Raw genomic sequence first — 14,444 nt, 5'->3', positions numbered from 1 at the left:
TTGTCGGGCAAAATGTACGTCTCCTAGCTCTGCAGAGTGCATGCTTTTCGCGTTCTGGGAGGCTGTCCGTGCCGAGACAGCAAAGCCTTCCACCTCTTCTAGTGTAAGCTTCTGTTGAGTAAGTAAATGTCGCTGTACGTCTTCATCTTGCACACAGCACACAATTCTGTCCCGCAACATGCGCTCCCGTGACGTTCCGAAGTTGCACTTCTCCTGTAGCCGTCTAATTTCCGCAGTGAAGTCATGGGCATATTCGCCGTCTTTTTGCGAGCGCATGAAGAAATCATAACTTGCAGGATCTCGTTAACTTGTGGAGCGTAGTGGTCTTCCAAGTGCCGGCCGACTTCTTCGTAACTCAGCTCATTCACTTCTTTAGGATGACACCGCCCCTCCACCACTCGCACCGCACAGTCTCTGAGCGAAGCTATGAGCAGCGCTCGCTTCTTGGTTGGTTCCGCGATGCTATGGGCTTCGAAGTAAGCCCCTAGCCAAATACGATACGCAGACCACGTACCTTCTGCATCTGTGAATTCCGGTGGCCGCCCGGCACTCATTCTTGCGCAGGTAAATTCGCCTAGCGCCGGCGCGCTACCTCGTCGTCACTGTTATATAGCATAACGCAGGAAAGACGCAACAAGAACGAACGATTTACTCAGGCAGCTCCTTTTATAGGCCGCCGGAGACGTTGTGATCACGTGGTCATGACAAGGTTTGCCGACGACGCATCACAGCTTAGATCAAAATCAACAGCTCATGTTTTCTTCCTTTTCATTTCATTGTTTTCGATTTCATGCCGGGAAAATTAACGTTGTCTAATGGCTTAATTCAAGCTGCGAGTTCAATCATTCACCCCAGGAAATGTTTGGTTTAGTGCCATTGACGGAGTGTAGTTTTTTAAACTGCATTTTCATCTCAGTACTACCTTGAAGACTACAACTTGAACGCAACAGAATTTACCGCGAAGATACTGGTAAGTTTCATTTAATGATTTTATTCTCCCGTCACATCAACGTGAAGTAATTATGTGCACATTATAGCAAGTTATGGCAAACCTTTCATGCCTCTTTGTAACCTGCAGTAAACCAAATAGGAAGCTGTACGGCCGATCGATGAAACAACGAGACGCCAGTATTGATCAAGGATTCGTGCTTCACTTCCTCCAGCAAGCAGAAGAGTTTTATCATCAACACATGGCCAGAAATACTACAGCTGGTGTTGCTTGCGATTAATGCAGGACAGAGAACTTGCCTTCAGTATGCAGAGCTAGACATGTCACTATAGGCAGGTATTCGGTGGGCACTTGGAGCAGAAAAAGCAATTTTTTGCCTTTTCTGAGACATATTTTAACATCAAACACACTAGAGAAGAACTCCCGAAACTCTCAGGGTTTACTCTACCGTCTCAGTCATGAAACAAAAAGCTAGTCCATGCACACACATAATCTACGTTAGAAATATCTGTTAACAAATAGTACTGATTCAGAAGTATTGAAACAATGGTGGTTTGTACTAAACAATCATTATAGAACTCGTTATTAAAAACACACTTTCAGTAGGCAGCAGAAAACCTTCATTATGCAAATTAATGTTCTTGTTGGATCATGCCTTCCGGAGGAAGAAATTATCCACAACACACAATCAACATGAACTCAATAAATGAGATAATAAATGCCAAACGCGCAATAAACATTGATCTAAAAAGTTGACATATTGAGACCTCAATGATGTCATTGCAAAGAAAGTTTTGTTGCGCGCATTGCAAGTTGTCTCAAAGAACCGGTGATTAATATTACAAAAAAGGACAACAAATAAATAATCACCCATGATCACCATACGGCCACCACACCGAAATATTTCAAAGACAAATTTGTCAGCACCAAAGAATGAATATATGTATTCTGCCAAAATGCAGTACCTAATCAGTTCTGTAAAAAATCCAGGTCTATTCGATCTCACCGCTCATTCTGAGAAAATATAAAAGTGGTAGGGGCTTAAAAGAGTAACCCGAGTACACGTGCGAAAGCATGGAACGCTTAAGCTGCACCCTAAGGGCTTTCGTTTGTTTATCGTCATATATACAGAATTTCTCATTCTCTACTTAAAATTCATAGATCGCTGCGAGTCCTCGCACTAGTACCACCGCAGCGATCAGGCAGTGTGCCGCTGCACTGTCAGGTGGCTGTTTCTATCACAGCCACTGCCAGTGGTTGCGCGACCCATGTTGCTCTCCCGAACAGTCTCTCGCGGCCAGTCATTAACTCCCACGTGCCACGGTGGTCAGTTTGCTCACAACCCGGTCGGAAGGTTGCGATGACTCCGCATACTTACATGAATTAGGTGGTGCGACGCCCTCCTCCGAATGGCTGCAGCTGGCGCCATGCCCCTCCTAATTGACCCTAACTGCCTCCCACTTGCAACAGCTTGCGCGAAGCTCCTCCAAACTAACTCGGCTAAGCTCGGGTTAGTTCGGAGCGCGAGACCAGATTCCTGCTGGCTGTCGGAAAAGAAAGTGCGCAAGACATGATTCTTGCGAGGGGTTGGTACACCTGAAACAATGCTTTCCCATTAATAAATGTGCACGTCCAAGCTCTGCCCGGACTATATCCGTAAAGAGTCGACAGAGATGACACCTCTTACGTGTGAGAAAGCGTACGCACGCCTGCTAACTTCAGGAATGCAGTCGCCGCGCTGCGGCGCGGTGTAACCTGATGCTACGCAACCGGCTATTCTGGCTGTACGCAGCCACCGCCGCACCCCTTCTGATAACCGCCGCAGGTTGCATTCGGATGCGCCGACCGTCTGCATGAGGTCACTCTCAGCTTTACATTGTGAGATCTCTCGTAGTCCTCATACCAATCCTGGCGCAGAGGTTCAGCGGTTAAGCGGTGGGCCATGGCCCATTGAGTATGTGTAGCGGTGGGTCCTGTTTGCGGAGTGGGAGGAGGGTCACCATTATATAGGAGTATTCAAGTTGCATGTCTAAGTCGACCTGGTTGGCTGTATAATTTCTATGGACTAATATACAAGACGAGGCGTCCTGCTGGAGCGTCGTATAATTTGTTAGTGCCGCGCCTTTCCCTGGCTCTTGGAGGGCAACTACGGCAGGCAAAAGCTCAAAGGTTGAAAGGAAAAGTCGAAGGTCGGCCCGCTTGGAACGGGACCGGAGCCCCCGACAGTTGCATTGAGTAATCGTAATGGGGGAAGCCGATGTGGAAAGAGGGGAGCGCCTACACCGGTGGTGTCCCGCCATGCTCTGATATAGAGGTGAGAGGTGGAACTGAGGCTGCCCCCGAGCCAGATACCAGGGGCTGAAGCTCAGCACCTAGAAGGGGGCAGCTGTGTTCGTCATCGTCAAGGTCATTTACTCGGCGGGACAATCTGGAGGACCGGCCAGATACGTCCTTAAGAGGACCGGTTCTGCGAGAAAGGCGGGTGTTAGTCGCTACGTGTTGAGCGATCATAGAGTGGATGGGCTCTATGACTCTAGCGATGAGGCGTTCCATAGGAGTTTCCAACAGGGTGTCAAATTTGGCATTAAGACGGGCTTCGATTTCGGCAAAGGAAGGTTCCATAGTCGGCGTCGCCGCCGTCTCGCTCTCCATAGCGTCCGTATCGGAGGGACTAGGGGGAGGGGGAGTTGTTTTAGCCTCTAAGGCGTCAATTTTTGCAAGTAGCATCTCGTTTTGTGCCCGGAGAGAAGCTACAAGGTTGTGGAGCTCAGCGTCAGCCGCCTGAGCGAGAGGGAGGGGAGAGGGGGTGGAAGGAGGAGGCAACCCTGCCTGAACCGCTCGCCTGTTTGCCATTTTTGACGGCGTTGGCCTAGGAACCGGCCGCGCCTTTGTTGTCTTGGGAGCGGGCTTGCTTCTCCTGGCCGCCGTTTGGGGGCGGTGGTTGCACTGGACAGCTTTTGACGTCCTTCCCGCTAGTAGGCGTCTGTCGTTTTGAAGCATCGCTGCCGAAGCTGTTTGGGGGACGTGGCTGCCTGCCCGTCCCGATGGATTTCCCGCCCTTAGGGGCGGCTGGCTTGGTATGCCGATATTTAGCACTGCAGTCCCGCGAGTTCGTGGCATGGCCACCACCACAAACCGCACATTTTGGCATACACTTTTGAGGGGCCCGCACCCCCTCTTGTATGGGTGCCTGCTGTCCACACAGGCCACACTTGTCTTGTGTTGGGTTGGGACAAGAGTCCGCCCGATGGCCGACAGTTCCACACAAACTGCAGGCCGGAATAGTGCGCTAATATTGGTGCACTGTGACAATCTCAGAGTTGTAGTGTACGTATCGAGGCCTCACCGTGCCGGCAAAAGTGAGCCGAGCCTTGTTTGAGGTGCCGAATTTGAGGATATCGAGTAAAGTGCCGCTCCTCCACTGCACGCAAAGTTGTAGAGACTCTGACGTCTCTTGGTTGGCTAACGTAATGACCCCTTAGCAGACGTCCGCTTCATGTTCTTTGAGATGGCCGGCAAGAGGCACATCTCCTTTGGTCGATTTGATACAAAAGTCGCCTAGCAGACGGTCTGCGACGTGAGCGTTGCGGGTGCTGGCGAGGATCAAATTTTGTTCCTTGCTTAAACGGAGGCTCAACTCGGCTGCCTGAGGCGCCCCGAGGAAAGCGCCGAACGCGGCACCGATCTCGCCGTGTTGAAAGGCGTCCCGGATGGCCAACGATTTCCGGGGCTCGATCACGATGACAAAGTCGTCCTGTTGAAACTTTGGTAAAGGCTTGGGCCTCCACTTGGTCACTGGGTTGCGGCCCTTACGGCCGGAGTCCTTCGCCGCTTGCCAGGCGGGAGCTTGGCGGGTTGCATTTTCGGCGGTTGCCCAGGCGTCAGCCGCTATCTTGGCCTCTCGTCTGGAGCGACGCTCATGTAGACGGACGAGAGATTCATTGCGGATTGGGTACGCGGGTGCCGATTTGGGTTCCACAGTGACGGGAACGGTCAACCAAGACATGGCGTCCGGGTCATAACCGCGTTGAACGTGCGTTTCCGTCATCTTGCGGAAATCAGCAGCTCCCTCGCAGCCCAACGCCGGCGCAGCCGTTAGGCTTAGTGTCGGCGCCGGAGGCGGGAAGGAAAACCCGCTTTAAAATTTTAAAAACGGGGCCCACCTTAATGAAATTGGTGTCCACGTATGCCGATCAGCTCTCTTTTTAGCTGCGCACTGAGAGTTGCGGGTCGAGACCCCCTCCTGATTGTGGACGATTTCAACGCTCCCGCTCGGATGTGGGGTTACTGCCGTGAAGAGAAGCGGGGACGCAAGTTGGCGGAGCTTGCGTCAACGCTGGGCCTCACTCTTCACACTGACCCAGTCCACCCAACTCGTATAGGCAACTCCGTGACTAGGGAAACATGTCCGGACTTGACCTTCACCCGCAACATTCAATATGCAGACTGGGTCAACACCGAGGAAACCCTCAGCAGCGACCACTGCCTCCTGAATACTACGATTAGTACCCATCCTTTCGCGCGACTAACAATACAAGCCCGACTCCCAGATTGGACCAAGTTCAGGCAGAATTATAACAATGCCACACCCATACATAAGCAGGGCTACCAGTCTTGGTCACAACAATTGGTCTCTGGCCTTCCCTCCTCCGAAACTCAAGTTCTGCTCTCAGAGGCGGTCTCGGATGTGGACAACCACCTGCTTCATCTATGGGAGGCCCGGCATTGCCTCGTCCGTCGGTGGCGCCGGCAAAAGCACAACCGCAAACTTAAAACTCGCATCGCCGAGCTCACTCAACGAGCGGCTGAGTATGCGGCCCAACTGGTCGACTCCAACTGGGTGGCCCGCTGCAATACGGCCGCGCGTCAAATGTCCAGCCGGAACACGTGTCGACTCTTTCGCGCCCTAATTGACCCAACGCAAACACGCACGGAAACTGAAAAACACCTCCAAAGAGCAATAAACAGCTTTCAGGGCAACACAAATCAATTGGCGCACAAGCTCCGGGACCAGTACTTGTGCACCACCCAGGACTCTCGCGGGCCGGCGTACTCTTATGCAGGTTCTGAGAACGTTGAGCTTGATCAACCGTTCCAGCTCCACAACCTGAAGGCTGCCCTGGCAAAAATAAAACGCGGCACCGCTCCGGGTCGGGACAAAAGTAGTCAAATTGTTAGTCAACCTCCCCTACCCAGCATACCTGTCTTTATTGAATTACATTAACTCAATCTGGCTTGGGGAAGTGCCACTACCCATCGAGTGGAAGACCGCCCTGGTCACCTTCATTCCTAAAGCTGGCAAGGCCATCAACACGGATAACCTCCGCCCCATCTCTCTGACTTCCTGTGTGGGCAAACGCATGGAGACGATGGTACGTGACAGGTTGTCCGAGTTTATGGAATCCAAACACCTTTTCGCAGACACCATGTTCGGGTTTCGCCCACACAGATCTGCACAAGATGTCCTGCTACAACTCAATCGGGCTGTCTTCGACCCCGTGGAGTGCCCTCACAATGACAAGGTCGTACTCGCCTTGGATTTGAAGGGTGCATTCGACAACGTTACCCACGAGATAATTCTCACCCACCTCTCTCAAACTAACTGCGGCAGAAATGCCTTTCAATACATTCGGCAATTTTTAACCGACAGACAATCTTACATTGGAATCCAGGATAAAGAACATGGCCCTTTTCATTTAGGAACCAGGGGTACAACCCAGGGCGCGGTGCTCTCTCCCCTCTTATTCAATTTGGCTATGATGCGCCTACCGGCCCAGCTGGGCGCTGTCGCCGGTGTGCAGCATGCGCTGTACGCTGATGACATCACCCTGTGGGCCACGCAGGGTTCCCTTGCAGACATTGAGGCTAACCTGCAACAGGCGGCGACCATAGTGGACCGTTATGCTCGCCGCTGCGGCCTCCAATACTCCACCCAAAAGTCTGTATTTGTGCACATACGCCCCTCACCAAAGTGCACAGCCAAAATTTCATTGTCTCTCGAGACAGGTCCAATCCCTGAAAATATCGAAGTCCGAGTACTGGGGCTCTTTATACATGAAGACAGACGGTCAGAAACAACATTGGCCAAACTCCGTCAGGTGGGGGACCAGGTGGGCCGCTTGGTCCGCCGGGTTTCTACCAAGCGCGGGGGGTTACGATGTAAGGACGCCTTGCGGCTGGCGCATGCATTTGTAACCAGTCGAATTCTATATTCGACTCCATACCTCCACCTGCGGAAGCAAGACGAGGATTCACACGAAGTTATCCTCCGCAAAATTATTAAGCGGGCTCTAGGCCTCCCCGTGACCACCTCCAACACGCGCCTCCTGGGGCTAGGCATGGTGAACACATTTCGGGAGCTCCGGGAAGCCCACTTGACTGACCAATACACACGTCTCTGGAAGACATCGTCGGGTCGCCGCCTCCTTGCCCGACTACACATCCAACACACTACTCTCATGGAAGAGCGCGTACGTATTCCATCCCAGAGCAGATGCGCCCTCCACATGCGCCCTGTTCCCGCGAACATGAACCGTGAGGACCATAATGGCCGGCGCCTGGCGCGGGCGGAAGCCCTGGCCCGCCAGTATGGATCGAAACCCGGCGTATTCTACGCGGATGTCTCAGGCCCCCACCATGGGGGATGGTACACAACCGCAGTCGTCCACCAATCCGAAACAGTGAACGGCCTTACTTTCCGAGCCCGTGACATAACACACGCGGAGGAGGTCGCCATTGCGTTGGCTGCATCTCATTCCAATTCAAAAACAATTATTTCCGACTCGCGAGGGGCATGTCGGAACGTCGAGCAGGGCTGGGTACCGTATCTAGCCTACCGCATTCTTCAAAACAGCGTCTACACCGGTGACCCCGCGCACCGGCGTATCGTTTGGGCTCGAGCTCACATGGGCCTTGAGGGAAATGAGGCAGCTGACGCCGCCGCCCGCGCGCTCTCTCACCGGACATTCCCCTCCGACCCTGAAGATCAGAAACTCGAATTTATTCCAGCTTACACCTTTAAAGACATCATTTTACTCTATCAATCTGGCCATGGTCTTTATCCCCGCCCGTGTAAAGGTCTCTGAAAGGCGGAGGAGCGGCTGCTGCTCCGCCTGTATGCTAACACTTAGCTGTGCCCGGCAGCTCTGAAACACTTCGTCCCTTCTTTCTCGGGCAGCTGTCCGCACTGTGCGGAGAAGTCTTCGGATATCTACCACATGGTGTGGGCCTGCCCCTCCAACCCTGCTATCCCCCCTCACCCCAACCCAACCCGGGAGGACTGGGAGGCTACCCTGCTCGGCTGTTCTGACCTGCAGGCCCAACGGGCCTTGGCCGCGCGAGCCCGGGCGGCGGCCGATGCCACTGGGATCCCGAACTAGGGACCTCCTTCTAGTATTTGTAAGGGCTGGCCCCCTCTGGGTCAGCTCATGCATAACCTCCTGTATTATACCTGTACATAAATATTTTCCACCACCACCATGGCCCATCGATGATAGGTGCAGCCAGTGCTGGAGTTCGTGCCATGCAGGTTGCTCTTCCCTTGTAACCTCATGCGACCAATCCAAACTTTAACGGTCACGTGCGAGGCTGAATGAGGATGCCATCATTTATGGACACCGTCGAGCGTTAAAAAGAAAACACGCGCAGACACAACCTTATACATATGAAGCGTTTTCGCTCAATGGGACAAGGAAGGCTGGCGCCTTAAAAAAAGCTTCATTTCCCGCCGCAATTGAAGACGCGAAATACAAAAACCTCGGTTTAACTATCAAATTTCCGAAGATGCGGTATGGTGGCATCCATTGGGGCTTGGTAAGAAATGTTTTCTTTTTAACTGTGTGTATATAGTTTGTGGCGAAGTAATGCAATCCTGCAAAAAGTAATGACGGGCTCTGTACCGTCTACGTGTCCTCCCTGCTACAGACTGATACGAAGCATCGCCAATATCTGGCATCGCTCAGGAAACTAGTGCCATCAGTGGAATATTAGATAACTACAGTTATGCGAGCACAAAACCTTGAAATTCGAAAACAGTCTTATTATCAATACCACTCCTCTTGAGAACATTAATTTTTAATAGTACACTGGATTAAGCTTAGAAAGGGCCGGTGGCCGATGTCTAGGGGCGATAAATGTCCTCCTTGCGGTAGTCTGCTGAGATGCCATTAATTGAAATCCTCGGAACCATTGACAGCGGCATTTTCTTCAGTAAAATCTGCCTAAAGCGCTGTACATCGCCTTAGAGCGATCGTCTGCGGAGCGTATCCTTTTTAGCAGTTGTCCTCCGCGATGTCCTAGTAACGGACTACACGGACGTGTATAAGGTACTGCATAGTATTCGCTACATCGGCCATGGCCAGAGCAGCCTCAAATTTTTTTCGGCCGGTGCATACATTGTCCATAGGTATTTCTCTATAAAGTCTATAGTGCTTCTATCAGCCGCCGCGGTGGCTCAGTGGTTATGGTGCTCAGCTGCTGGCCCGAAAGACGAGGGTTCGTTTCCGGCTGCGGCGGTAGAACTTCGATGGAGGCGAAATTCTAGAGGCCCGTGTACAGTGCAATGTCAGAGCACGTTAAAGAACCCCAGGTGGTCGAAATTTCCGGAGCCCTTCATTACGGCGTCTTTCATAGCCTGAGCCACTTTGGGACGTTAAACCTCATAAACCAACCAACTACAGTGTTTCCATAGAGAATTCCTATAGACTAGTCTATAGAAAATGCAAATGCTGTAGAAGGTCTAGAGAGATAATTTACAGGTTTATGGCAATACATCTTTAGTTTAAATAGACAAAAGGAAATATCAATAGGAAAGCAAGGCGTCTATGAGAAATCTGCAGTAACCCTATAGACTATTTCTATGAGGGAATAACTTGTCTGCTGTTCCGCTTAAACAAGAAAATAGTACCATAAATAAAAACAGCTTAACAGTTATCGGCAGAAAGCGAACTTACCTTTCAGACCTTCTTTTCCGCCTTTGCTTTGTCTTCATCTTTCCCTATCAGCGCGGCTTCTGAAGTATCTTAACGCATGGCACAAAAATACCAGCTGTGAACACAATGAAAGCGCGAGAGAAAGGCAAAGCACTGCATACTGCTTCTCAGCCGCTGCATATGCGCTTTCACAGTGTATTATGATTTGGTCTGCTAACTGACGCACCTGTGCACCTTTCTGTTGCTTTTGCAGAAATGTGGAGGCCACCTTCTGCCAAAAGACTACAGATATGCTCTCCGCACTGTTGATGTGGTCAAGAGCTTCGTGACTGGATAGAAGAAAAACACTGCAATAAATAACGTATCTTCCCTATAAGCCCGATTACATCAACCAGATATTTTCCACTTATTACTATTAGGAAAGCAGTATTTAGTGATTTATGGGCTAGCTGATAAAGCTTTCAGAGTATGTAGCAAAATGTCATTACTCTCGAATTCACTTTCAGTATTTTGTTGTCAGTTTGAGAAAATACCGCTGGCAGTCTTGTGGTTAGCGGCGGAGAGACTGGAACGTCATCTGAGATTAGAGCAGCATACAACGCACATTCAGGCAGGTCTGTAGGTAGGCACACATCTCTATCGATGCCCGTCGTTCTTGTGGAAAGAAAATGTTTAGTCGTGGAGGTTTAAGTTGAGCCTACCGTGCTGAGAGAGGTAGGACTGATGCTGGAGTGAAATTAACGATTGTGTAGCAACTCACAGCTGGTGTTGAGCGCTGTTTCAAGCAAACACCGTTCCAACACTACGTGGCTACGGTTGTTGCTGCAGTCTTCGACAGTCGTTGCACTCCTGCGTTGTCCTATATCACCGATACGTATTGCGTCTCTACCAGCTGCAACGAAGCCAATAGCTACATCAGGTAGCTTTCAATAAATATTTATTCTCCACTGAAGGTGGGTCTCGAAATCCATCTTTTGTGCCACACCCTTTTGTGCCACAAGATACAGAACCAGAATTGATTTCCGATGCAGGTACTCGATGCTGCATTGTCGATACACCAATGTATTACAAACATCTGTTAGTAAAGCTGATAACACGATTAGCTATTTTTACGGGCCTCGGAAATACATTTCGAGGAAAGCAGATCAATTTAGCTTCATTCTGTTGTCATGGACACCTTAGCCAAATAAAAAATTTAGGACGGCACATAGTTGACCTAAAGTACTGTGAGGCGACAGTATTTGGTGCGGTGTTGCTGCTTGTGTCACTGATGTGTGGTTAAGATGTTAATTACAATTGTTTGTTAATATTAAGTGCTGGAGACGCTGGACGGCGTTTGGGAGGTATCCGTCTGATTGTACGCCTTTCTGCAAACACTCTCCAACGTCCTAGACAGTTACATACGCGTTGGCAGGAAGTAGCGTAGCCATTAGCACGATCGGCGGCGGAACGTATCGATGGTGGTTCGAATCACATCATGCACAAAGATTTTTTTTCTGGTCTAACACCTCTGCTGACAACCATCTGCTGACAACCTTCTGTCGACTACGATCAGGCCCTAAAGGCTTTTACGTTAATACCTCTGCACTTCTACGCGCAGCAGAAAACCCACAATAACGCGCGATAGTTGGCGAGCCCTTTCGGGAGACTTTTTCATGCTGGCACTCTCCTCCGTCGCTCGCTACATCGTATACCAGTGTACCAGTTCAGATATCGCTATTGGTTAGACTGTTTCAGACGTCAAATAGCTACCATAGCCGCGGTCAGTAATCCACGCAGCTCCGGCGGGTCAGGGGCTCCACCCATCGCGGTGGGATCGACGGAAGAGCGCCGATGCTTCGGAGTGCAAAAAGTGACGAGAGAGGACAGGGCGCGAACACGCTAAAATTCAAATTTCGATCACAGATGAATGAGCTTCTACAAAGAGCATGAACAAAATTACTGCCGGAGAATATCCCGGAAGCGCCATCATATAACATCCCAGGCATACAGCAACTTTATTATAGCCCCTTCTAAATCTCCTGTAAAGAATTTCTCCGTACTTCCTGGAATCTTCAGCGTATTAGGTGCATTGCAGTATTATTGAAAATGTTTAAACGAATCCCGCCACGTGGATTTCATTAAGCTTCAATTTATTTCAAGTCTGCTGTCTGCGCAGCTGTTTTGTTAGAAATCTAGCACTGGGCTGATGCCATGGTGACGTTCAAACGATCACTTCCGTTAACAGCCCGGCAAGATCTTAGCTTTAAGCTAACTATCTTGATGCGAACAGTATGTGAGCAATCGACTACATACGAATAAACCTGAATCATATTCTGATAATTTCGTTTGTTACTGCAACTTTTACTAGGTCAGCTGTTCCTTTACCCTATGCTGAAAGGTGCAGCCTCCGTGCGCTTTAGGATCCCGTGCAGTTAATTCCCCAAGCAACGTGTTTAGCATACATTTCAAGCTGAACATTGTATGCTAAAAACAAGAAGGAAAAAGGGCAAACATAAAACGGCCGAAAGCTTTTAATACGCAAATGCATCTTACTACCTCTGTTGGTTAGATTTTACGTTTACTTATGAAGTGCTACTTTACTACTTATCTTTAGGCACGGATTAACAGCATTTACTCAAACCACCGGCCCGAAAGAGCTCCCCGATTCGGCCCTGTTATAACCCAAACAAAGGCGTCCATATACAGTAGGAGCTTAGCACGTTGCCCTGTCGTATTTTATCAGGGTCCTTTTCCTCTACGTATAAGAGCGAAGCATAGGCCGCCGTCTCGAGAATCCTAGATGTATAATTCGAAGACTCACTTGCGCCTCTTGAGAATGCGTCGACTCCTGCATTTCACGCTAACGGCGCTGACGACCGCATTTACTCGAGTGTGGAAGAGTGCGTGGTCTTTATCGTGCTGATAAAGGGAGCGTGGGAGAAAACACAGGAAACAACCGCAATTCATTCTGAGGAATGTAGCAGGTAGGGTGGAACAACTGCACCAAGCATTGTTTCTTCCATGGCGTCAAGCGCGAGCTCCACTACTCGTTTAAGGCCCTTTTCACAATCTGCCACTAGAACGAAAATATTCTGCGTAGTCGATGATGCCGCAGTTGCTAACTTTCTGCAAGCCAAACTCAGCGTGTTCGCAGTAGAAGACCCATTTATAGTAAAATATTCAGATGAAACCATTGAATTCTTACAAGAACATAGGAGCAGGGCCTACCTAGGTTTCCCCGTTGAGGTGAAGGACCTATATTATTCAGCTCCACATGACGATCTGCTCCTTTGTGTAAGTGATTCTATAGATAAGCATGGAGTTGTAACTTTTGAAAATGAATGCGGCATTTCTGCGAGTGGCTTTTTATCATTTCTGTTCATCTCTGTTAGATCCAAGTATGCTGATAGGAATGGATCTCTTTTTATACAGAAGGAGGGCATATGTATCGTCTTGCATCGCCCCTATCCTGAGCGACCGCTTTATGGTCTTGTCGCGTTCCTCGCAGCCCAAAGGTCCTTGGTTGAGAGAGCTCAGGCACCAGCTTGAGCTAACGGAGTACCAGACTGAGCAATCCCCCCCCTACACCCCCCCCCCCCCTTACCCCATAACCCCCTTCCTAGAATAAATGTTTTCTACCAATACTTAGAGCCGCTAGACCGCCCGTACCGTAGAACATCCATTCATATGCTTTCAATACCAACTCTACTGTAGGACTCTCGTCTCTACATATCTAGAGATCAGCGCGTCGAATCAACGGACGAATTCGCTCCCGTCTGAAAGCCAGCGTCCTCGGGAGTGCCCATGAAGCTTCGTTGGGGTATGGGACTGTCGCAGTGCCGGGTTTAGAGTTCGCGTTGTTACCTGCTCTGTTGTTTGCTGCTTGTTGTCTGATCTGAGTACTGTATTGTTAACTTACTCAAGTGTGCGGTCTGTATGAGTATTTTTGTGTAAAATTAGAAACCCTGCAACACCCTGTTAAGCTCTGACTGGCACTCATTAGCTGCCTTGCGGCACCGAACCGCTGTCATCCCCTCTTGTACCCTGGTAGAGATGTGCTGGCGGAGCTGGTGACGTTAAACCGACGACATCTCGCGTGTTTGACCAGAACAACGTTCGCACGCTGTAAGGGTTCCTGGCACGTGTTTGATGACGAACCGCAAAAATTATTTGTTCTGTTGAGGTGTCTTTGGGTAACGATCATGCTCTTTTCTCACACTAATATAGTAGGATTGGCATCAAGCCAATAAGAGAGCATTATTGATAATGTGCGCACACGCAGTTAGTGAAAGAAATAATTTGATTTCAACGTACTGTGGCCCTACAGAATAAGGAACTACTGCTGACCTGGGGCCGAATTACGCGTCGCTCTCAGTCCTAAACAGTCTCATTTTCCCCGGATTCCTATTGGTCACTCCTGACCAGCGGCCATACTGATTTTTGGTGTAACCGGCCGCCGTCATTAACGTGCCAGAAGTGTTGACGTTGCTTACATAATTATGCGAGCCGATTGAGGCGATTTTTGAGAGCGAAAATGGCGGCTGTCTACATCGCCTTATACGCGCGTGGACGCCTGTGCAGCA

General features: G+C 49.9%; 1 protein-coding gene across 1 annotated transcript in view; it reads left to right on the top strand.

Moving 5' to 3' along the window:
• Window positions 1-10,240, top strand: part of LOC149361882 (uncharacterized) — a 46,038-nt gene extending 35,798 nt beyond the window's left edge. The window contains exons 5-6 of the mRNA XM_089569614.1: window positions 917-970; window positions 10,133-10,240. Of these exons, the coding sequence (XP_089425740.1) occupies window positions 917-970; window positions 10,133-10,216 (138 nt within the window). The 3' untranslated portion in view covers window positions 10,217-10,240. The remainder of the gene's footprint in view (window positions 1-916; window positions 971-10,132) is intronic.
• The last annotated feature ends 4,204 nt before the right edge of the window (window positions 10,241-14,444 follow it).

The sequence above is a fragment of the Amblyomma mixtum genome, chromosome 2 (assembly GCF_055824585.1).
Source record: "Amblyomma mixtum isolate Tamu chromosome 2, ASM5582458v1, whole genome shotgun sequence".
NCBI classification, from domain to species: Eukaryota; Metazoa; Arthropoda; class Arachnida; order Ixodida; family Ixodidae; genus Amblyomma; species Amblyomma mixtum.
This window is presented reverse-complemented; position numbering and strand designations above follow the sequence as displayed.